Source organism: Mixophyes fleayi, chromosome 1 (assembly GCF_038048845.1).
Source record: "Mixophyes fleayi isolate aMixFle1 chromosome 1, aMixFle1.hap1, whole genome shotgun sequence".
In the NCBI taxonomy this organism is placed as follows: domain Eukaryota; kingdom Metazoa; phylum Chordata; class Amphibia; order Anura; family Limnodynastidae; genus Mixophyes; species Mixophyes fleayi.
Window position 1 is genome coordinate 266,966,176 of NC_134402.1, and position 23,945 is coordinate 266,990,120.

General features: G+C 38.0%; 1 protein-coding gene across 4 annotated transcripts in view; it reads right to left on the bottom strand.

Moving 5' to 3' along the window:
- Positions 1–23,945, bottom strand: part of ADAMTSL1 (ADAMTS like 1) — a 784,967-nt gene that overhangs the window by 106,677 nt on the left and 654,345 nt on the right. For all 4 annotated transcript variants that reach the window (XM_075210866.1, XM_075210846.1, XM_075210837.1 and 1 more), the window contains 5 exons: positions 19,295–19,406; positions 17,465–17,603; positions 9,413–9,463; positions 4,177–4,381; positions 2,304–2,451 (listed from right to left, as the gene is read on the bottom strand). In XM_075210866.1, the coding sequence (XP_075066967.1) occupies positions 2,304–2,451; positions 4,177–4,381; positions 9,413–9,463; positions 17,465–17,603; positions 19,295–19,406 (655 nt within the window). The remainder of the gene's footprint in view (positions 1–2,303; positions 2,452–4,176; positions 4,382–9,412; positions 9,464–17,464; positions 17,604–19,294; positions 19,407–23,945) is intronic.

Genomic DNA, 23,945 nt, shown 5'->3' on the forward strand with positions numbered 1-23,945 from the left:
AAGAGCAGCAAAAGGCCATTTAGGCCTACACCGCCACCTACGACATAGGCAAAGGAGTGGGGATGCGCCTGAGTCAAGCGCAGTGGAGACTGATTTCCGTGTTGAACTTGCCACACGAGAAGTCAGTTCCGACACTGCCAGCTTGAGTCAGGTGATTCCCCTGATCAGGCTATTGCAGAAGCAGCTGGAGAAAGTGAGGGAGGAGCTGGTAAACCATTGCGATTCCACCAAGCATGTAGCTCTTGTGGATGAAGCCCTTCGTACGCTTTGCCAGGATCCGCGGGTGGTCACTATTTTAAAGGCAGAGGAATACATTCTGGCCACCGTTCTCAATCCTCGGTTTAAAGCCTATGTTTTGTCTCTACTTCCGGCGGACACAAGTCTGCAGCGGTGCAAAGACCTGCTGGTCAAGAGATTGTCCTCTGAAGAGGACCGTGACATGCCAACAGCTCCACCCTCATTTTCTTCCACATCTGTGGCTGCGAGGAAAAAGCTCAGTTTTCCTAAAAGAACCGCTGGCGGGGATGCTGATAACATCTGGGCCAGACTGAAGGACCTGCCAACCATTGCAGACATGTCTACTGTTGCTGCATTGGATGCTGTCACAATAGAAAAAATGGTGGAGGATTATTTTGCTGACACCATCCAAATAGACATGTCAGACAGTCCATATTGTTACTGGCAGGAAAAAAAGGCAGTTTGGAAGCCCCTGTACAAACTGGCTCTATTTTACCTGAGTTGTCCCCCCTCCAGTGTGTACTTGGAAAGAGTTTTTAGTGCAGCGGGGAACCTGGTCAGTGAGCGGCGAAGGAGGTTGCTTCCTCAGAACGTTGAAAAAATGATGTTCATAAAAATGAATTATCAATTCCTCAATCAAGTACAGCACTGCCCTCCAGATAGTACAGAGGGACCTGTGGTTGTGGAGTCCAGCGGGGACGAATTGATAATGTGTGAGGAGGAGGAAGTACACACTGTAGGGGGAGAGGAATCAGAGGTTGAGGATGAGGACGACATCTTGCCTCAGTAGAGCCTGTTTATTTTGTACAGGGAGAGATGAATAGCTTTTTTGGTGTGGGGGCCCAAACAAACCAATCATTTCAGCCACAGTTGTTTGGTAGGCCCTGTCGCTGAAATGATTGGTTTGTTAAAGTGTGCATGTTCTATTTCAACAACATAATGGTGGGTGGGAGGGCCCAAGGACAATTCCATCTTGCAACTCTTTTATTGCCATTATGTGACCATTCAACAGTCGTTTGCCATGAGCACAAAGTAAAACAAAATTAAAACAAATTCAACAAATTAAACCAAAAGTAAAATGTCCTGTCACAATCAAAAACAAGAGGTATTAACGTGCTTGAACTACTGTAGTGTTTATAAGTTTATACACTACACTTGAAAGCTTGAGCCTTTAATAGAAAAAGTCACTCTTCATTGCACCAATATTTGCAACAGGGACAGTTTTTTAGTTAACAAAGTCAACAAATAACACTTCGACCCTGTCTGTCTTTCACATACTTGATGGGATCTCAATGATGAATGCTCTGTACCATGGTCGTCTAAAACAAGAGGTATTGACGTGCTTGAACTACTGTAGTGTTTATAAGTTAGAAACACTACACTTGAAAGCTTGAGCCTTTAATAGAAAAAGTCACTCTTCATTGCACGAATATTTGCAACAGCGACAATTTTTTGGTTAACAAAGTCAACAAATAACACTTCGACCCTGTCTGTCTTTCACATACTTGATGGGATCTCAATGATGAATGCTCTGTACCATGGTCGTCTAAAACAAGAGTTATTGACGTGCTATAACTACTGTAGTTTTTATAAATTATAAACACTACACTTGAAAGTTGGAGGAGGTATTGTGGCCCCGGTACCAAATTGGGTACTGGGACCACTGCACTATGCAGTCCAGAAAGCTACCTTGGTGAAACGTTTTGGACTAAAAACAATATTGTGAGGTGTGAGGTTTTCAGAATAGACTGGGAATTAGTGGAAATGATTGTTATTGAATGTTATTGAGGTTAATAATAGCGTAGGAGTGAAAATAAACCAAAAAACTTGTTTTTAACACTTTTTATGTTTTTTTCAAAATAAATCCGAATCCAAAACCTTAAATCCGAACCAAAACCTTTCGTCAAGTGTTTTGCGAAACAAATCCGAACCCAAAACCTCAAGCAAATCCGAATCCAAAACACAAAACACGAGACACCAAAAGTGGCCGGTGCACATCCCTAAAAAAAACATGATTTCCCCACGCATAATAAAACATTTCTTGATGTCTGATGTAAAACGCTTACCTTTCATCTTGTAGCAAGGTATGTGTACAGTACATTCTTCCTTGATGTGAGGTTTTGTTTTAGGACTGCAGCCGCCAGTATGTATACCTCTGTGATCAATACAGAGAACTACTCGGTACCTCAGCCCATGGCCACATGTAACAGTGCACTGGAAAACAGATGGACAAGTACATTAGTTTTTACAGTAAAGTCATTTTCTCATCTATATTTCAGCTGTATATTTGCACATAGAGGGCCTGATTCATTAAGGAAAGTTAAGTAAAAAAAATTGAGTAAGTAGTCTCCTGGACAAAACCATGTTACAATGCAAGGGGTGCAAATTAGTTTTATATTTTGCACATAAGTTAAATACTCACTGTTTTTTCATGTAGCACACAAATACTTCATAGTTTATTTGTACACTGAAATTTAAAGTTGATATTTGTGTGCTACATGAAAAACAGACAGTATTTAACTTATATGCAAAATAGAAAACTAATTTGCACCCCTTGCATTGTAACATGGATTTGTCCAGGAGACTACTTACTCAATTTCTTTTTTCTTAACTTTCCTTAATGAATCAGGCCCATAGACCATATTTTCATATTCGTGTTGAATGCAGAATTAATCTATCTATCGTACAGATTGTCAGTAGTGCCAATCAATGAGATAACAATCAGGTGTGAATATGGATGGTCCTGCCTTACTTAAAATATATAAACCTGAGTCTTCACTATCAAAGACTTGTCTCCACTGCACAGGTTTGTGACTCGATTAATGGAGATTTCTGAGGACCTTAGTTGTCGGAAAAGGTTACAAAATGATTTCTAAACACTCTGGGCTTCATCAATCTACTGTCAGGCAGATAGTGTACAAGTGGAGAAAATTCAACACCATTGTTATTCTCTACAGGAGTTATTATCCACAAAAATCAATCCAAAAGCAAGGAATATAATATTCTGGGAGATCACAGGGACCTCTCTTTTACTGGCTAATGTAAGTGTTGATGAGTCTACTACCAGGAAAAGAATAGGGTGCCTGGAGAATAGCAAGAAGGAAGAAACTACTCTCCAAGAAGAACATTGCTGCCATTTTAAAGTGTGCTACAGATCACCTGGACGAGCCAGAAGACTACTGGAAGAATGTTCTGTGTAAGGATGACTCTAAATAAACTGTGTGGTTTAAATGACAATCATTATTTTTGAGGAAAATCAAACACTGCATTCAAACATAAAAACCTCATCCGAATCGTCAAAATTGGTGGTGGCAGTATAATGGTTTGGGGCTGTATTGCTGCAAAGGGAATAGGATAGCTTGTCATCGATGATGGAACTATCACTTTTTAATTTTACCTGGAAATTTTCCAGGAGAATGTCAGGTATCTGTCTTTGAACTGAAGCTCAACACAAGTTTGTCCTTGCAGGAAACAGCGACCCTAAACATTTATTTGTTATTTATAATACAAAAAGAGTTACATCATGAAACTTGCTTCCCTTAGATGTGTGTTTGACACAACAATCTTCCTGCATCAGTAGGACAGGACCCTACGCTGTGCTGTTGGTGGACCTAGGTCCTTTCACTATCAAACTTTGTCCGTGGCTTCCTGCTTGCCTCTCTCCCCGCCACATAAGATCCGCATACTGAAAATCTGAAATAGTGTGTGCTGTTGTGAGCATTCTAGAGATCTGATAATCATTTGTTCTTTCCAAACTTACTTCACAAAAGGGCTCAAAGTGATCAGAAGGAGATAAAGACAAAAGACACTCAGGCCCTAGTCAAACATATCCTAAAAGGCAAGAACTGTTACAAAGTCAAATAAACATCACACAACTTATGTCAACTAATCACATAAATTTTACATAGGAAACAAACATATTTTAGTTGAGAAACTCACCGGAGACCATTCCTGAGCCAACCATTTAGGACAATCAAAAATATTGCAGGGCTGGACTAAGGGCATCTTTGGCGTGTACATGCATTTCCACTCCTCAACAGTGCTGATCTGTCCCTGCATATCCTCCTCCACACAGGAAACAGTCCGACTTTGAATTCCTCCTCCACAAGATGAGGAGCAAGCAGTCCATGGAGTACTTTCCCATCTTAGTAGGAAACAAAATAAGAGTCTCTATTAATTACAATTAGCATAGATGACAACTGATTTCCAGAGATAGATTTGAACTTGACTTTGTCATGGCTTGTATCATTATATTGCATATTGCACCACAGTATTTTACTTGTTTTGTTGGTTTGTGCCATTCTCAATATCTGTCCATATTATATATGATGTGTGAGTTGAACTGTAAGGGTAAACATTTTCTTTCAGGTAAACATTTAGGTTCAAAAGAACTGTATTACGATAATGTCCAGCCCTCAGGTAATGTTAGGTAGGTGTATTGTTCTAAATCAGAATAGAGGGTAATAAAATTATATTTTAGTCATGTTAAATTGTCATGTCATTTCCGTTATATGTAATATCCTATCTTTGTTTAGAGCAGTTATGGGCAACAGTCGGCCTCCCAAGCCTTGCCAGATGACCCCTAAATTCTTCCTGCTTTAATGTCAGATTTGTTCGTTATAGTTTGTAGCACTTGTTTAAAATGCCTGCTGATAAGTAATTACATATAGGTGTCTCGATCTTTGATTAAATTTATAGTTTTAACTTATTACAGAGTGTATGGGTAATGTGTAGCCCTTTTGATAGATAGAGGGTCACCCATGCAGCCTCTGAAGTGTATACAGTTTCCTATTCATTATTATTATTAACCCTTATTTATAGGGTCTCACATGTGGACCACAGCGTCGTGCAGAGGGCAAACAACAAGACAGTACATGGTATAACAGTACAGTACAGTAAATAATAACACTACAACTCTCAACACTGCTACTGATAGCCTGGATGGGTAATCAAGTGCAAGGGTATATTCAGTGCAGGCTGAAACCTTTGGCCATTAGCGTGGGCGCTACTAACAGGTTTAGAGCCACTGAAAGAGGTGTGAAGACAATAGAAGAGTGGAGTCAAGGGGCAGAAAGCCCAAGAAGGAGAAGCACAGTGTAGCTGGTGAGCAATCGTTATAGGTAATGAGAACAGGAGGGAAGATGGCCCTGCTCACTAGAGCTTACAATCTTAAGGGAAAGAGTCACATGGTGGTGAGCCAGTGTAAGGGGATCTGAGGGCAAGAAGCAAGAGTGGGAGAGATGGAGGATAAAAGAGGGCGAGGTATACTACATGGTGAAAAGGTGGAGGAATGGTAAGGTTTTATGAACAGGTGGGTTTTCAATTACCGTTTGAAACTATACAGGCTGGGGGATAGTCTCATAGAACAAGGGAGTTCGTTCGAGTGGTGTGGGGCAGCATGGGAGAAATCTTGGACTCGGGAGTGAGATATGGTTAACAAAGGGGAGGAAAGGCGACAGTCATTGGCTGACCGGACAGGGCAGGAGGAAGTATGTATGGAGATGAGGATGGAGATGTAGGGAGCAGTGGAGTTGGAGAGCAACTTGTACATGAGGGTGAGGAGTTTGAACAGGATAGTGTAGGGGACAGGGAGCCAGTGTAAGGCTTGTCAGAGAGGGGAGTCAGATGTGGAGCGGTGAGAGAGGAAAATAAGTCTAGCTGCCGCATTGAGTATAGATCAAAGAAGTGTGAGATGTTAGGGAGGGAGGCCAGTAAGGAGAAGGATGCAGAAGTCAAGAGGAGACATTGACAGGATTGGGTAGGAGATTGAATGTGGGGGCTAAGGCGAGGGAGGAATTTCCTATTGAGTAATTCTAGAACTGTATTATGATACAATGCCAGGTTATGTTGGATAGGTATAGTATCCAATGTCTGCATAGAGAATTGTATTATGATCAGCTCCAGACCATGTTGGGTAGCTGTAGTGTGGTAATGAGCCCTATGTCTATGTAAAGTATAACAGAATTGTACCATGATCATGTTCTGTGGTCATGTCATGTATGGTATAGGGTACTACAAGAATTGCATTATTGTTATGTCCAGTGGTCAAGTCACAGTGGGTAGTGCCTGTAGTGTTCTGGAAATTGCTTTGAAATACTGGAAAAATTGGAAAGCATCATTATTCAAACGTACAATATGTATTAAAAAACTGCATACCTGCTGAGTTACTCTAACAAATAACTCTAAACATATATATATTTAGTTGTTGAAAATATAGAAGTTGCCTTATGGAATTGAATGGAATTTAATTGTTTTACAATCAAAGAAGTGTCTAAAGACGGCTCCATGTAACTTTGTTGGACGGCGTTACATGTGTCTCTCCAAAACTTCAAGTTATAATAGACTATGCAACAGAATAAGATAAATGTTGAAAGTGACATGTGAGCTGAGACAATTTGTGCTACTGTATATTATTTAAGGCTGTTGTAAAAGGAACAATAGCAAGCATCCAGTTTCCAAGGGAGCTGGTTGGGGACTCTCTTTAGATCATTAAGGCAGACCTGACTTTAGACCTGTAAGATGAGATTTAAAACTAATATTTTTACACTCATGAGAAGCCAGGCTGGAAGCTTAGGTCATTAAAAAAATGATTTCAGAAGCAGGAGCAACGTAGGAATCATATTACTTTAAAAACTGTTCCATGTCTTCTACTGTGAAACGGCTTCAATTTAACTCGTTCATAATTACTAAAGCTTTGAACCATATACATATCATGAACTAAAGTCTGTAGCATCAGAGCAAGAGTTAAACTCTTTTAGCTAAAAAACTATAACTTGACAGAGCAATAATTTGCTGTTTTAAAAGGTAATCAAATGTGATAAACTAGCCGCAGAAGAGGTAAATAAAACACTGCAAACCAATACAGGGATATTTTTTTGGAAACAAATAAGTGGAAACATGTTTTTTATAGACTTACCTTAATAACATAATTAGTAATTTTGCTTTTTATTACACTTACATCATGTACCTTTTTGCCTGGTAGAAATTAAGGAAACGAGGTTTGCATGGAATGACTTTCAGCATTAATTCAGAATATGGATGACTCTGGACATTTACAGAGGTATAAAACTGCAGCACAAATGCTCATGTGTGACATCATCTGCCTAATTTGTGCCCATGTGCCAGTTTTTATTGACACGTGCATAGATTAGTGGGCCAAGATTGTGATCTCTATAGTGGTACAAAACTTTTGTTTGATTGACGGGAGTTGGGCGGATCATGGTGTATCTTGCTGATTACATGAGTGCACCTACTTTTCTACAGAAGTGCAGGAATGAGATTTCATTTTGTGGGTTGAGACTATTTGGCATTAGATAAAGGGGTGGAAAGGGTATAGAATCACTAAGCCTTAGATCATTTACAATGGTGACAAATGAGCACTGTATCAATTATTTATTAATGATGTTTTGTAACTGTTTACATGGTTATATGTTATAGTACTCCATACATGTATGTATTGGGCACACTTATGGTAACAGTATTTGTCTACAGTATATGATTATTTCCTCTATGTTTGCACATGATGCAGCTCAGTTGTTGATGCCCAGTCAGATGGGTGGAGTGCAGGAATATAGTATCTGGTATGATATTCTCAGATTCTTCTTTGCAATATTACTTTATCAGGTTGGATGGAGAACATTGGTGAATAATACTTTTGAAATCATCCCAGAGATTCTCAATGGGATTGAGGATGGGGCAGGCTCTGACTGGGTCAGTTTTTTGTATTTAAGCCATTAAAATGTGTCTTTTTTAGTATGTTTTGGGTCATTGTCCTGCTGGAATATACCGTTTCTCCACATTGTAGGTCTTTTGCAGATGGCAACAAGTTTTCCTCAAATATTTGTCTATACTGTGTTACATCCAATGCTTAGCAGATAAGTATTCCAACAGCATTATTCTGCCACCACCATGCTTCACGCTAGGGATAGGGTTCAATGGTTATGATGGCCATGTTAGGCTTTCCTGAAAACTATATAAAATATAAAATAACATAATATAATTAAAAGAATCTTCCTAAGTTTGGTATTTGGATCTCCAGCATGCTTTCAACCCAACTATAAATAAGATTTTATCTGAGTTTTGTTCAGCAAAGTTATATTTTATACCATCCTCACATAAAGTGTGATGAGCAATTTTTCCAAGAAGTAGGTTCCCCTGTGCCAATTTTTCTGAGCATGCGCCAACCCACTAAAGCTAAGTGAAGATTGTTTTTACAAGGGCAGTGTAATGAGTGTGCACTGTGAAATGCACTTGGAAGACAAGTAGGCGCATTTGTGCACGTAAAGAAGCACACAAAACATTCATTATACGCAGATATTGAACAAACATTTAATACTCTCAGGAACAAAACTTATATTAATTATATTAGGTCAATAATTATAATATTAGGTCATGTGTTGTTTGATTTAGGATTTTGGACGATATTATACAGTATCTAGATGTGACAATAGCTTATACATTCAAAGAACAAAGTTGTTGTTTGTCTACTATCCTCGCATAAAGTGTGACGTTGTGAGTGCTTTTGTTGCCCCATAGCCAGTTTCTTTCCCCTCTGCTGTGGAATTTGATAGTTCGGTTAACAGTTCCTATAGGCCTCTTGGTGACCTCACCAATTGTTTTGGAGGATGACATGTTTTAGACTAATTCACCTTTGTGCCATTTTCTCTTCAGTTTCTTCTGGACTTGACTATACTTCATTGGAGAGCAATTGCCTCTCTTGATTGTTTTTCAATAACCTTTTCTTGATTTTGCTGTTAATGCTTTTTGATAGTCATGATGTAGTTCTTGTTTAAAAATGCACTAACTACCTGTGAGACAGCTCACAAACAAACATATTTTGATATCAACATTTGTACAAATATAACTATACACAGGTACATATAAATTACGTGACCTCTAAAGCAAACTGATTGCACTAGTTGTATCTTGGCAAAGGTGAACTGTTTTTAAATAATTGTCCTTTTTTTGTTTGATATTAATTAAGAAGCTTTAGAATTGTTTTTTTCATTTGACATTACAGTATACTTTGTGTTGATCAGTGGTAATGATTCAAGAATAAATGGATTTTAATTATAAGATGTAAGAAACTAAAATGTGAAGAACTTTCTATTGCCCATGTAGCAGTAAAAATCACAGTTGTCTTTATAAGAATAAGTACTGTCTTAGCAAAAATTACCTGGGAAGGGGGTGATAGAGATCATAGGGCATTATCTGCTTGTAACCATCACTGCAAGATGAAAAATAACAAATGTCAGCAAAACAAGAAGCAATACAAATATGGATCACTAGTAACACAATAAACATCAACATATATGTGGCCATGAAGGCTAGGATGACATTATACAATGATATATATGTGATTAAAGCTCCCTGGTAGTATTAGTGCATGTTAAAAAATAGATAAAAAATAATACCCAAAATTTACAAAAATATTAGAACGTACAATGTAGAGCTCTGACAAATTTTGTTTAAACATAATATAGGGTGAATTGTCCAGTGAATGAACATCACCAGTGAATGAACGTTTTCAGGTTTAATGCATTAAAACAAGCTTTAAACTTCTCAGCCAAGCATAACATGTGTCTCATTGTATGCTCTGAAGCGATCTTGTGTTAGGTGAACTCTGATTGGATCCTGAAATCACAGGACCAGGTTTGCAAATATCTTCCTGTTTCTGATTGTAATGAGTCTGCTTTGCTTTCATCTCAAAATAGTAAGGTAATGTACCGCTCAATTTGTATTACAAATAAAATAATAATGAACAGTGTTTAAAACTATTTTACCATATATATGGAGGTATAAAGTGTCAGAATTTCATAATTTGAGGTGAAAAGCTAGGTGAACAGCCCGTAAATTAGGTGGAAGGGGATCATTTACTTGATACTATCGGAAGGGGTTTCCGAGTAAAAGAACAAATTGTTCACTTACTGGGTCAAATTATTGTTGTTTATTCATATAAATTAAGGTAAATTTATGCCAAATGGAAAAAACTTCACTAAATAACATAAAATTTAATGTAGCCAGTAACTGAACACAGTGTTTCATCATGTTCAGTCACTGGTTAGGTTAATATCTGTTCATTTACAGTATTTTATTTTCCCAGAGGTTTTAAATTCTACTAGTCCTATTTCTCCTTTACAATCAGATGGATGCTGGTGAAAACGATTTGCCCAAAGTCTACAAGTGATTTAGGTACAGTGAAATAGCACTCACTGCTGCTTTGGCAGCTATTAGAACTGGCATCATAAGTCTTAGTAAGGCAATTCAAGAATTCAACATTTCAAAAAGCTCTCAACACAACAAACTTTCGGGGAAGGTGCCTGATATTAGGAAAATGGGGCCATGACCAGTACTGCTTCCTGAAGAAGCCAGACTAGAAACCAGGATTTTAAATAAAGCCAAACTTGGATTTCCAATGCACCCTGATGAAGTAAAAGATGCAGTACATAGAATTTTAAAAGGAATAGAGAGAATCCACTTACTGATGACTGCCCTGGTGATATATGGTTGTAAATATTTTTTAAAAAGAACTGTTGGACAGAGAAGTATAGACACAATCTCTACTGAAACAATACAAAATGGCTTCAAGGTCTGTGAACGTTTCCATCTGACATTGAAGCAGTTGACTTATCAAAGTGCATCTCACCAAGGTGGTCTGAACTATTTGAGGATAAGGATGAACAGAACTGTCTAGGCCCATTCCTTGATAGTACTCGGAGCCACAATGTTGTGGATAATGCCAGGCAGGACACTGCAGCATGGCTACTATATATATGGAAAGTAATTTGCCAGAGGCAATCCTCCAAACACCGAAAAGAAAGGATGCGCCTACAGCAAATAAAACAGTATATGGGGCGATAACCTGCATTGACCTAGGAATCAAAAAAAACTGCAAGAAAAAAAATCATCCATCCTTTGCAATTACAACTGCAAAAAGGAAATCTTATCAAAGATTTGCAAGCACAAGAAAAACAGAAAAAAATGACGAAAAAAACGAAAACAACAGCGTATTGAGGCAGCTAAATAGAAGGAGGAAGCTAGAAAAAAGAGAAGGGAAATCTGTGTCAAATCCAAGTGAATAATTCTAAGAAACATAAAACTGTTGAGCCTAAAACATCACCTGACTCTGATGAATTATCACTAGATGATGCATGTGGTGACAATGAGAATTTAAGTGAGAACTCTAGTGAAGAGAATATAGACAGAGGCCTATATTTAGTCGAAACTTTATATTTTAACGACTATGTTATTGTAGAATATCAGTTTTAAACAGGAGTAGTGTAAGAGGATCAGATATAGTAATACAAGAACACAGTGAAGGAAAAAATATTCACTCGAAGTATAACTGGTTTAAGAGGATTTGGAGTACACAGCGTTCCAGAAATTTTTAAATATAGGCAAAGAGATGCTTAATAGCATTTAAACATCAAATTATTCTGCACTTCAATTATTATTAATATAACTGTATTATATTGTACTTCGATTGAATATACTATGTCTGTAAGTTGATCTGTTGCCTTTGTTTTATTAAAGTAAGTACCATTGTTCATTTTCTGGACTTGTTTTTGTTTGTTCATTTGCAATCTGGTCATTTCTGCACCTATCCTGTTTTTATGGTTGTAAAATTGAAACTATTATTTCAGTCTTTAAACCAAAATTCTTCTTTAAAAGTAGACATAATAATTATGATGGTACATGTCTCAATATGTAAACGTTATGTTTATGCTGTGTCTTTTACATACACCTTCCTTTTAAACAAGAGAATTCCCTTAAACGTTCATTCACTCGATGATTCACACTATTTTGAAATCTAAATATGTGGTGTATGGCTTAGTTTTCCGATTAATGAAGAATTCCAGGCAATTAAAACCTGTTATCAATATTTTTTCAATTCCTAACTAGTAGACTGTAGTGGTCCTGTGGCTAGTAATCCCACAACTTCACAGCTATTCACACGTTGGTTGTATTGTGTACAGATTTTCCACATATATTATTTAGCTGTTTCAACTGCTGTTGGGTGCGCCTTCCACGTCAAAGTTACCCACAGGTGGAGTTGGTTGAGCTGAAATTATCTGTGTTGTTTTTAATATTATAATTCTATGATCACAGGTTGCTCTAACCCTAACCCATTGGCACACAGTTTTGAAAAATGAATGCAACAGGTGCTTTGGCCGTAGTCAAATACATACAAAAATTACTAAATGTTAGATTAAAGTAGAGTAATGTTACAGCAATGTATAGACCATACTTTTTTCAAAGGCCCAAGCAAATACTGAATATCACAGTGCAGCTCAAATATAATATAAAATGTAATTTAACATAATTGACTTTCTCTCCTTCGTTTCTGTGATTTCTTGGTAACAGCTGCCTATTTATTCAGCTTTTATAACCAATTTAATTACACCTGGCTGGCTCTATTAGGGCTCAATGATGTTCTTCTATTAATATAACAGATATTTGTGAACAGTACAGAAACAAAGTGTTCAAATCGCAGCTGAGACCCTTTAATCAGCATATGAATGTAATCTGTTTTGAATGACGCTGCCTGTGATAGCAAGGCTAGTGGTTACAGTACTCATTGTACAATGAACCTAATCAAATGAATTGCAAGAGCAAAAGGTGGTGACAGGTTAAGAGGAAAGACGGCTGGTAACATCCTGTTAAATCTGCCAACTTCTGGATGAACTGAAAAGACCTCCGGGATGTAATGAGAAAATCTGTAATACTTGTACTGATAATATGTATTTATTCATCGCTTAAAGACCAAACCCTGATAAAATCCACAGAATAGACTCCTCTTTCTGCAAAAAAAGTCCTCTCTTGGGCTGTAAGAAAAACATCAGAGACTTCCAGTTACTTTGAAATGAATACAAAAAGCGTAAGATACAACAACTCACTAGGAGCTGTATGCTGGTTTATCAATAGAGATAGTGCAATACCTTTTCCAAGCCACAAAACTGTCTCAGTGATCTGGCATTTGGTAAACGGATTTCTGACCGGAAGGGAGGTAACATGACTGACAACAGAAGAGATTGTACTGTCTGATAACTCTTGATAATGTGCAGATGCCAAGCAGTCCAGGACCGAGAGACAGATTACATTCGACCTTGACACTGCTTATAAACAGTCACTGTGATAAGTACTTAGTAAGCGGATTCAATATATATAGCCAGCGATGATAAAGTAAGAAATGCCAATGTAAGGTACAACCCAGATAGACTTGTTTTGGCCCTTAGGCCCATTTCCTGTGCACCACGTTCTATAGCTACGGTACATTTGATATTTTCTTGGCGGACCACGATATACTACAATCCACAGTATGTCATGGTTTTATATACTTTCAATAAATGTTGTCCTCTAAAGAATACAGAATTAGAATAGATAGCAATAACTGTTCCTCAAAGCCTACCAACCATCCACTTAACCCCTCCTCTACACTGCCCTCTCTTCCCTCTCTCCCCTGGTCCCATTTTCTCCCCCCTGGCACCACCGCTCCCTCTCGTGTCTGATTTGTCCACCCTCCCTTAGGATGTAAGCTTGTTTGAGCAGGACACTTCTTCCCTCGTGTCTCCATACCTGTTCTTCTGCTCCCTCCTTACTCCATATGTCTGTCCTGGAGTTTGTGAAGCACTGGTACTGTATGTTTATTGTTCTGTACTGTTTAACCCTGTATGGTCTACTGTTTGTACTATGTACGGTGCTGCGGAAACCTTGTGGCGCCCAACAAATAAATGATAATAATAATAACTGCCTCTTTTATGTGGTAAATTAGAATTATCATCGTGCCGTCGATCAATGCTAAGAAACAGACTTTGCAGGGATCAAACTTTAAAACCTGGGACAGTTACTGTAAGCTATGGGCAGTTGGCAACTATACCCTCCACCCCTTCACAGCTATCTATGGCTCTGCCTACCACTGCATCCCATCTATGTACCATTGCTATATAAAATAAATATACAGAAAGGATTTATATTTAGTTGTGTCCATGGTAAATGTTTAGGACATTATAACATGTACATAATATGTTATTAATATAAAGAAATCCTGGCCTGACAATGTATGCAAGCATGCTTATCTAGAGATGCTTCATCTATTCACAAATGAGTTCTCTAGTCTCTCTACTGTAATTGTTTCTGCAGCTATTTCAAACTATACAAAGTTTTATGATCATCAAAATAGGAGTACATCATCCTCATATTAAGGGATCTAAATAATAATAAATTCCACGGGTGAGAGGCATGCATCCTATATAGGCGGGATTAGTGAAGATTTGGGGGGGCTAGATTTGTTGAAAAACTGTATAGGTATAAAGAAAAGCCCATATATAGGTCATGGTGAGGGTACAGAAAAAGTGGTCTAGGGAAAAGAAAATATCAGGCCTGCTGGGGGGTGGGTAGAAGGGGTATAAAGTAAGTGGATCATTGTATAGTAGTAACCTCTCTCATGCGTTTGTCAGTCTATCAAGGGAAGATTATCACAGGTGTCAACACAAAATGAACTGGAAGATATTTCCTTTAACACTATAATCACCATGACCATGTATGAATAATTGATCCCTTTTCTTCTAGTGCAGGAATAATTAAATATTCATGCACCTGAGGAAGGGGGAGAAAGGGGGAAGGGCCTTCAGAAATGAAGGTAAAATAATTTAGCTCTGATAAGCATATAAGAATGTGTCAGCAATCTTGGTGTGTGGCATTACAAAGAGAAAGAGTGTGATTCAGTGCACTAATTGGAAGACAGAAGGTAGCAATGATCTTTTTCTCCAACCATTATAAACATCCTCTGTCATTCCCTTCTCAAGACCAAGTTCTAAGTTTTCTAGAATAATCAGCTGCAGTATTCTCTTAAATCCTATAGCACTAACTTTGCTAACTAGTACTGTAAATGTTAAGATAAGTGATCAACATGATTTCTTTTTTTCATATACATATCTGTCAAGAGAAGATGGAACAGAGCAATAGATCTCTGAAGAGATACGCAAAGTATACCCCTGCCGCTATTTAGTACAACATTGTGCAAAACAGTGACTAATGGTATGTGATTCAAGATCAGTAAGGGGCAATATGAAGCAGCTGGAGGACAGGAGGAGTGGTCTCCAGCTTTCAAAGAGGCCGTACAGAGGAAGGAGAGAGTGCACTATGCAGAGGAGATCACACAACGCATAAGTGGCCTGCCCACATTCTAATAAGATCAGAGAAGCCGTGTGGGGGGCTTCCCACTGCTGTTGTAGATGGAATAAATGATTAAACCGATACATTGTTACAATAAATGAAGGCATCAATCTATAAACTTGTACTATCCAGAAACTGTCACTGTACGTTCTCTTTTTTTCCAGAATGTAGCTTTTACTTTCTATACCAAGAATTATGCACCTCTTGTCTTTAACTAGGCAACTAAAAAGACCTTAAGTAGAATACTATTATTCCCATTCTCCTGGGATACTTTTCATGTTTTGTTATCATTTATAACCATGTTTTAAGCACAGTTTAAATGAATAATTTTAATAGTGTCCACACGTAGCCATAGCTCTCTGCTGGGCTTGCCAGGAAATAGTCCACATGCATCTAAATAATGGCACCCCCACCTAATGGCTTGTTTTTACAGTCCCGCACATATCCTGTATGTAACAGAAATCAAAGTAAAGTCTCTTCAAACACAAGCTTACACTGTGATTAATAATCTATCTACCATCAGACTGAATTTTACAGTATTCATACAAAGCCACTGTACATATTTGTAAGAAAGTTCCATTATTGTATTTAAAGGAACAGGCAAACAAAGAGTATGTTCATAATATATGCCCAACAAATTATCCAACCAACTTGGCTTGCATGAATAAATGAGAAGCTTGTTAATGATCCTCCAATAAGTCTCTTTAATCAAGCTTTTTTTTGGAGGAGAAAATAATGTCCAAAATAGGGTTCTTTAAATCCTCTCATTAATATATAATTATGTGTATATCCATCATCAGGCAGGAAAACCACATTCTGAATGCACACAAAAAAACAACAAAGAAACACACAGCATCATGCAACCTAATCAAGGTATGAATTCAGATGTTTCAGCACAAACTGAATAGAAGGAAAACATACCAGAAGAAGAGAGATCTAATGAGATGCTGCAGGCTACAAGTGCTGATTGTTCTCTTTCTGTCTGCTCCTGAAGACTTATAAGAGTTAATGGCTTGTCCAAATATCAGTGTGTACAAATGCTTCTAGCACACTAGAGTGAAAAAGTGAAAGGTTAGTCTCACTCATCCTGCGAGTGCCATTCATTATCATGGCAGCTTGGTTTGTCTGGAGGTGAGGAAAGTGGTGATGGGTGGGTATTCTATTCAGCTTGTTCCAACAAGCACTGAAAGGTAACAATTTGCAAAAATAAAAGAAGGCTTGCAAGCACTTTAGAGACAAGAAAGGAAATAAATCCCCTGAGTGCATAAATAGCAAACCTCTCTGCATGGGTTATTCTTTGCTGTAGTGTTTTTTTAGTAACTTGTGGTAATCTGATACAAAAAGCAAACAAGGCAGTTTGTGGTGTAAAAAATGATGATACCTTAGTGTTTTTCTATAGCGTGCATTCTTGCATCCCTGAGCATAACAGTTATTTTTGCAGTCAAGCCAGTAAGGGGAAGATTTAGTGGAAAGACAATGCAATGCCTGAAATGTTAATGAGTATTATACTATAAAGTGGGGGTACAGTACTAATATAGCACGTTTGACAATGACTACTGTTCAGTGCACTTTTGCACACTTGAGCAATATTAGTGAATCACTCCAAAAGTTTAAACGGTCCACATAAACCCTTAGTTTGTTTAAAGTATTCTTGATTGTTGACCTTATATATAAAAGTGTTGACACGTTAAACAAACAGAAAACTCACGACAAGCTCCAAATGCATGACTAAAAAAGTTGCCATGTTTATCGTTGAATATGATGTATGGTTCATCTATTCGCTGTAACCATTGTATTTTCGATTTGCTTACACCTTATGCCCAGATACGTCATGCATCCCTGTATTGTGCGTTATGCTTTAGGATTCTTGTGTTACTCCAATAAAAAGTTTATAAAAAAAAATGTTGTCTTGTGATAGAAATGGCGTTGTGGCATTATATTACCAATTGTCATAGGGTGAAGGTACAATACAAAATGAAAGCAACACTTTTCTCATGATCACCCATTTATTAATGAAATAAATAATGTGACAGATAATTAAAAAGTGACAAACCTGGCCAAGCATGGGTCCATGTTACACTCCTGGAGCCTGGGTTTGGGTTTTATGTTTTCTGGATAGTAATGGCAGTACTGATCTGCCACTATCCGTCCACTTCTCATGTCATAACATTCAGCTGACGTCAGCTGGTAACCTGAAGTTAAAGTACATGTATTGTCATTATACTTCCCGATATAATAGGTATTACACTGCCTATTAGTGAACTGGATTACCAGTTTGAAATTTGGACATTTGCATGTTTGTAATGATATCTGTGGAATATGCTTGTTTGATAGAACATCTGCTTATAAGACTTACAAGAAAAATAGTACTAATTATGTTGGCAAGGGTTGGAAGGAGAGAATTGATCGATGAATTGTGTAGGCCAGTGGTTCCCAAACTGTGTGCCTAGGCTCCCTGGGGTGCCTCGGCGATCTCACAGGGGTGCCTCGGCCAGGGCCAGTGGTAAGCAAGGCGGCGGACTACTTGTTAATTATTTTGAGTTAGGGATGCCTTGAAAAAATTATGGAAACCCTAAGGGTGCCTTGAACTGAAAAAGTTTGGGATCCACTGGTGAAGGCAATAAATGACAACAGGTGCAGAACAAGTAAATGGTTAAAAGGTTTTAATTCTGATGAAGGAAGAGAAAAAGAGGAAAAAGAAGAGGGGAGTGGAAGAGGAAAGGAGACCCCTTGGGCAACAAAGTGTCAATGAAGGAATAGAAAATCAAAGCAAATTGTGATCATATTTGAATTAATGTTAAAAGTAAAGGGAAGATACACTGTTAAATTGGGACCATAGAGACCAGGTTTAAGGAAGGAGACAGTTGAGTTCCTTAAGACGCAGTTCATGTGCTCCATTTCGTAAATGTACAATTTTCTTTTCTTAAGGGCTGCCATGGAAGGTGGATATCGGTTCTTCCAAGAGCTCGCTATAGGACATGCAGCAGCAATAAGAATGTGTCTGGTTAGCTTATTAAGGTGTAGCAGGAGGTCTGGGAAGTGGAGCGGGAGTAAGGTATACTGCGCTTGGAAAGGGAGGTCAGTGGCAGTTTAGTAACTAAGCTACCAACTTCCGACCAGAATCTCTGCAAGTTCGGGCAGGCCCTCCAGATATGTAAGAATGATCAACATTTATTGTTAATGCAGCTGACATACTGTTTTTTATTATTTCCTATTGTTATTATTAGCCCACCTGCTCCAGTGCATTATCCTGATCTAACATAGCACTGTTACAGGAGTAGGTCGCTGAGGGTTTGAGTTAAAGCTGAAACTCTGTCAGCCAGGTTGTCATTTCTGCAGATCCTCTTATGTGAATCTTCAAAACCACTGTCACTATTAGTGGCTTAATCTCGAGCCATCATACCCAGTAAAAATACCACTGTCTATAGCCATGCTAGAGTATGTTTTATTCTACTGCTGCATAGTGCTACAAATACATATTGAGATAGAAAAATAAGAAACTTGCTTGTTAGCACTTGTCCCCTACCTGTATAACTCTAATATAATAGAAATATGAGGGGACAGTATTACATTTTGGCCAAACTGTAATAAAGAGAAACATAGAAAAAGTAGTTAGCGGACAAAGGCAGGAAATAAGTTAGAAGACAAGAGACACATACAAGCTGAAGACAGCTATTTATCTGCAGACTGGACAAATACGTTCCTGCGCAATCCCAAGGATCAGTTTGAGCGTTGGACAGATGGATTTGTCTATGGTCACCAAGTGTTTGGCTAAATTGGTAACTGATCCAGAGATGATTTATCTACTTCTTTGGCATGTTGATGACTACATTAAATATATTGGCAAAATGTTGCATTAGCATTGACTGTGTGTCTAAATTACCTCCTCCACATGATGCTGAGCAAGGAAAAAAATCAGTTTCTCTCCAGCGATGTATTATAGGCTGGTAGAAAATAAACTGTACCACGCTATCAGCAGCACCAGTGTAACGGATCTGAAAAACAAACCAACAGCAAGGTTAACGTTGATTAATTTAGAACATATCATTTATTTGCCATCATTCAGAATCCAAGATGTGTGAGCATTTTGTGATTTTATTTATGGTTGTTTGCTCATTACAGAAACAACATCATTTACTATGCATAATGTATGCACATAAAAAGCATCAGGAAAATAACTGTGAAACCGTATGCTAAAATGAATGTAGAATTCTGGGGTTGGATAGTCATATCTAGCATCCAGTGATACCGTTTATTTCGAGCAGTGGTAGATGTGTGCCCAATGAGAATCATAGACATTATCTGGAAAAGTTAGGTGCAATATTTGGCAGTTTAATATCTGTCTATGTTAAACTGACAATAATAAACAAGTGAAAGCACACGAGTACAGATTTTTAAATTTAATGAGTTCAATGCAGAAAATCTTTGGTATTACACTAGCATTGATTCATACAGTTTAGTCAGTGTATGCTAGCTTTACCAAGCTCTCAATTCTCTATGTACTTACTATATTTATCAACAAAATATTTTTTTAATTAGTTTCTAAATGTATAGGCAAACTAGGGAGCCAAATTAACAACTACCTCTCCTGTTCATTCCAACAACACATTTTCACACTCCCATTTTATACATTTTCAGCTCATAGATAGTGTTGAGCAAGCAACTCTTTGTTCTTGGGTCATGCAAAATGTTTTTTTTTTCTGTTATTTTTTTGAAGCTCAGCACTTGTACATGTTCGAGATTGACATCTACAAAACCTCTAACAAAACAAACAAAGTAGAGCCAAGAACATTTTACACTTTGCATGTACTGCATATATTGGGGATATGGCCAGCAAAGCATTCACTTTCTGGATCTAATGGACCAAACGTTTATGAGGAACGATCCCTAGAGGTTGAGGCTGGTTTGTAAATGATTGGCAGTCTCTCGGAAAAGCAGGGGCAAGCACACATTATAGCCTTAAATTCACAAGCATCTGAGGAATGTGTATGAAAAACATCTGGCAAATGTAATGCTGACCTCTTATTACATAAAAAAAACTCCAGAGAAACGCAGGGGTATCTTAATGTGAAACTAGACTTGCACACTTATGATATCTTATCATTTATTCATTAAGTGCTCATTTGTCACACTCATTATAAACTGGTGAGGCATTTAACAAGTATGATTTAGGCTAATTTAGGATTTGCTTCTCACTTTCACAGTGATAGAGCAGTTGTAGCAAGAGTGGGCCTTTGAATAAAAGAAATCTAGAGTGAAGGAATCAAGATAAATACATTAAGTCCATCAAGTTCAACAGTTCTCTCCCTGCTAATCCCTGCTCTGTTTGCTGTCGATCCAAATTTTTAAAGATCTTTATTAAAGCTTGTGCTGTGCTTGTGCTTTTGTACAGCCACCCATGGTGTTGTTGTGACGGTAGTGGTGGGCAACCGGCAAATTGGCTCCTGACCAGTCAAATTTCCTTTACTCTCAGATGTTGCTGCATATTCACAGAGTCTGTAGCAGGTTAATCCATGACTGGATGGCGATGTCTTGACTTGCCATCCATAGCTTAACCTACTATTTGGGCTGTGTGAACATATAACTCTGGTGCTCTGATCACAAAGTGCTCAGATGCTTGTTTGCAATGGCTATGTGCAGCCCGCTCGTGGGGTCAAAATCCCCACGAGCGGGCTGATATTATGTATCTAAGATTAATGGAAATAGGCTCTGAAAATTCACTTAGTAAATAGGGGTTAGGATGACAACAAGCTGTTGTCAGCTCACTGGGGCACTCCTTTAATTAGATGAGCCAATTTTCTACCTTATGCAGGATAGGCACATCCAGGTCATACTAACCCCACCAAGACCATGCCAATGGAATTTACATAGAAATATAGTAAACTATTCTTGCATCAAGCATTTGAGCAGTAAACAGATCTTCATTCGACTAGTGAAGTACCCATTTGAGTGGTAAATAGACCCATGTTACCCATTTGCAGCAGTAAACAGACCATGTTTAAAGTGGTATGCAAAACCTCCTCTATATTGAACTCAAACAGCCAATTAGATTTCCCTTAACTTAAATGGACATCAGATATCTATTGGAATACAGTAGTGTTATGGGTCAGCCAGCCTCATCCCCAAAGACATTAGAGGTAACATTGCATTTAGGTGCAACATTTGCAATAATACAGAACAAGCAATCAGACACTTGTTTTAATTGTCAACCTTGCAATAGACAAATACAAGCTAATTGCTGATTGGTTGCTGTGGTCAAATACAAGTGCAATGTTAGTAATTGAGTCCCACTGCTGACTGTTCTCTCTGGTGTCTGATTCCTGCAGTGGTTCTCAAGTTAAGCCATGGGGTTTGCTGTGGTAGCACTAAAATTCTAAAAGTGCCATTTGCCACAGACAGACATTCTAGTGCCATACTCCAGAACCACTGGACTAGACCTTTCAAAGCTACTTCAGGATCAGATTCTATGTTGCTGTGAGTTTACCCTTTGTTAGTAAACAACCAATAATGAGTAAAATAAATGGGAAACAGGACTTTGTGAAAATGTTGAACATTTATTAGACAACATTTTTCCGCAGTGAGATAAAGTTCAAGTAGTTGTAACTCATATTTATGTTATTTTATGTTGGGTAATGCAATCCTTTAAGGAGTATCGTTACTTAATAAACACAAGATGGACTACATTCTTTGAAGGATTTTTTTTTAACATAGCAAATACTTTAAAAATCAGGTAGCTCTCTTTCCTCTATAGAGGAGGGAGGATGTAACAGAATGATTGCAATAGCTACGTATGTTAGGATGTGATGTAAGGCATTATACAACATCTAAATATAATCATAATTTCAATTCCCTTGCATTCTCTTGTATCCTACATATTGGCAATAATCTTCATTCATCTCTGGACTTGTCTGTGTGTTCTCCAACAATGCACAGATTCTCATAACAGTTCCCATTACACTGACTGTTTTATACTCCTCACTATTCCAGGTTCTAGAGATCATTCAAGCTTTATTTCTTCATTTATTACTGTATTTCATGTGTAATTACCTGGAGATCAAGGACCTGAGTCATTAAGGAGAGCAAAGCATAAAAAAGGAGTAACTTTGAATCTGGGCAAAACCATGTTGCATTTGAGGTGGAGTTAAAGTTAAATGTAGGCACAGATTTATAGTTGGGGTAGGGCATGTCCTAGTTCAACTTTAAATTGCAGTGTAAAAATAAAGCTATCAACTATTTGTGCGCTAGATGAAACAACAGCCAGTATTTATCTTATATTTACTCCTTTTTCTTGCCTTACTTTCCTTAATGACTTAGGCCCCATGTGTCCAAAAAAAAACATAAGGCTAAAATAATTGTTCTAATCTTTTAGGGTAAGTAAAATAATTGCACAAATAAATGTAAGACATAAGCTGAACCATTCAGCTGTTAGGAGTAACTTGCTACAGTATCATCATTATTTATTTATACAGCACCACCAACTCCACGGAGAATATTTATTACATCAGTGCCACAGTGGAGCTTACACACTAAAGTTCCTAACACACACACAAAAAGACTAGTGTTAATTTTGTCAACAGCCAATTAACATACTGTTATGTTTTTTGGAGTGTGGGAGGAAACGTCCGTAAACACGGGGAGAACATACACACTCCACACAGATAAGGCCGAGGTTGGGAATCAAACTCATGACCCCGGTGCTGTGAGGCAGAAGCCACCGTGCTGTCTGATAAGACTAGATTTCTGGTAAAGATTGCACTAGGAATCTTTTGGTTTGATATTGTTGACTAGCTAGATGATCAGTAGCGCTTTGAATGAACATTCTTTCTGGTTTTCAAATCACTGTTTAGCATAGCTACCAATGGCCCCTGGAAATGTCCTTATTTTTCAATATAGACAAATTATTATTATTATTATTATTATTATTCATTTATTTAGGGGGACCATGCCATAAACACATTACTTGCAATGATATGAAACAGAAGGTAAAATGGCTCTGCCAAATGTGCTTATAATCTAAGAGGAGTGGAGAACACTTGATAGATAATGTAGAGAAATAACAATTGTAGCAGCTAGTGGGGAAAGTGTGTATGGCTATTGTAAGGCAGCAGCATTATCAGCCACCAATCATAAAGCAGTGATTGACAATTCTACCTATTACATTAACCTTAGTTGCCTACTCTCCTGGAATGTCAAGGAGGCTCCCGAATTTTTGGGAGTTCTCCCGCACTCCCAGGAAAGCAGGGAAGCCTCCCGCATTGTGCCCTTTTCGTTGGTGAAGTGGGAGGTGGCGGGGATTAATGTGTCATCCTGCCCCCAACCCCTCTTGTGATAGGCCGATATTGATAAAGTTTGACAGAGGGCAGGGCCTAATGGCGCGACCCACAGGGCCACACCCCGATGATGGAGAGCCCTCCTGGAAATCATACTGCCAAAGTTGGCAAGTATGATATTAACTAAAATTCCTTCCTCTCTGGTTCAAGAAAATGCTTTTGCTTTTAAACAGCACAGGTACTATAGTAGTACTGCTAATGACA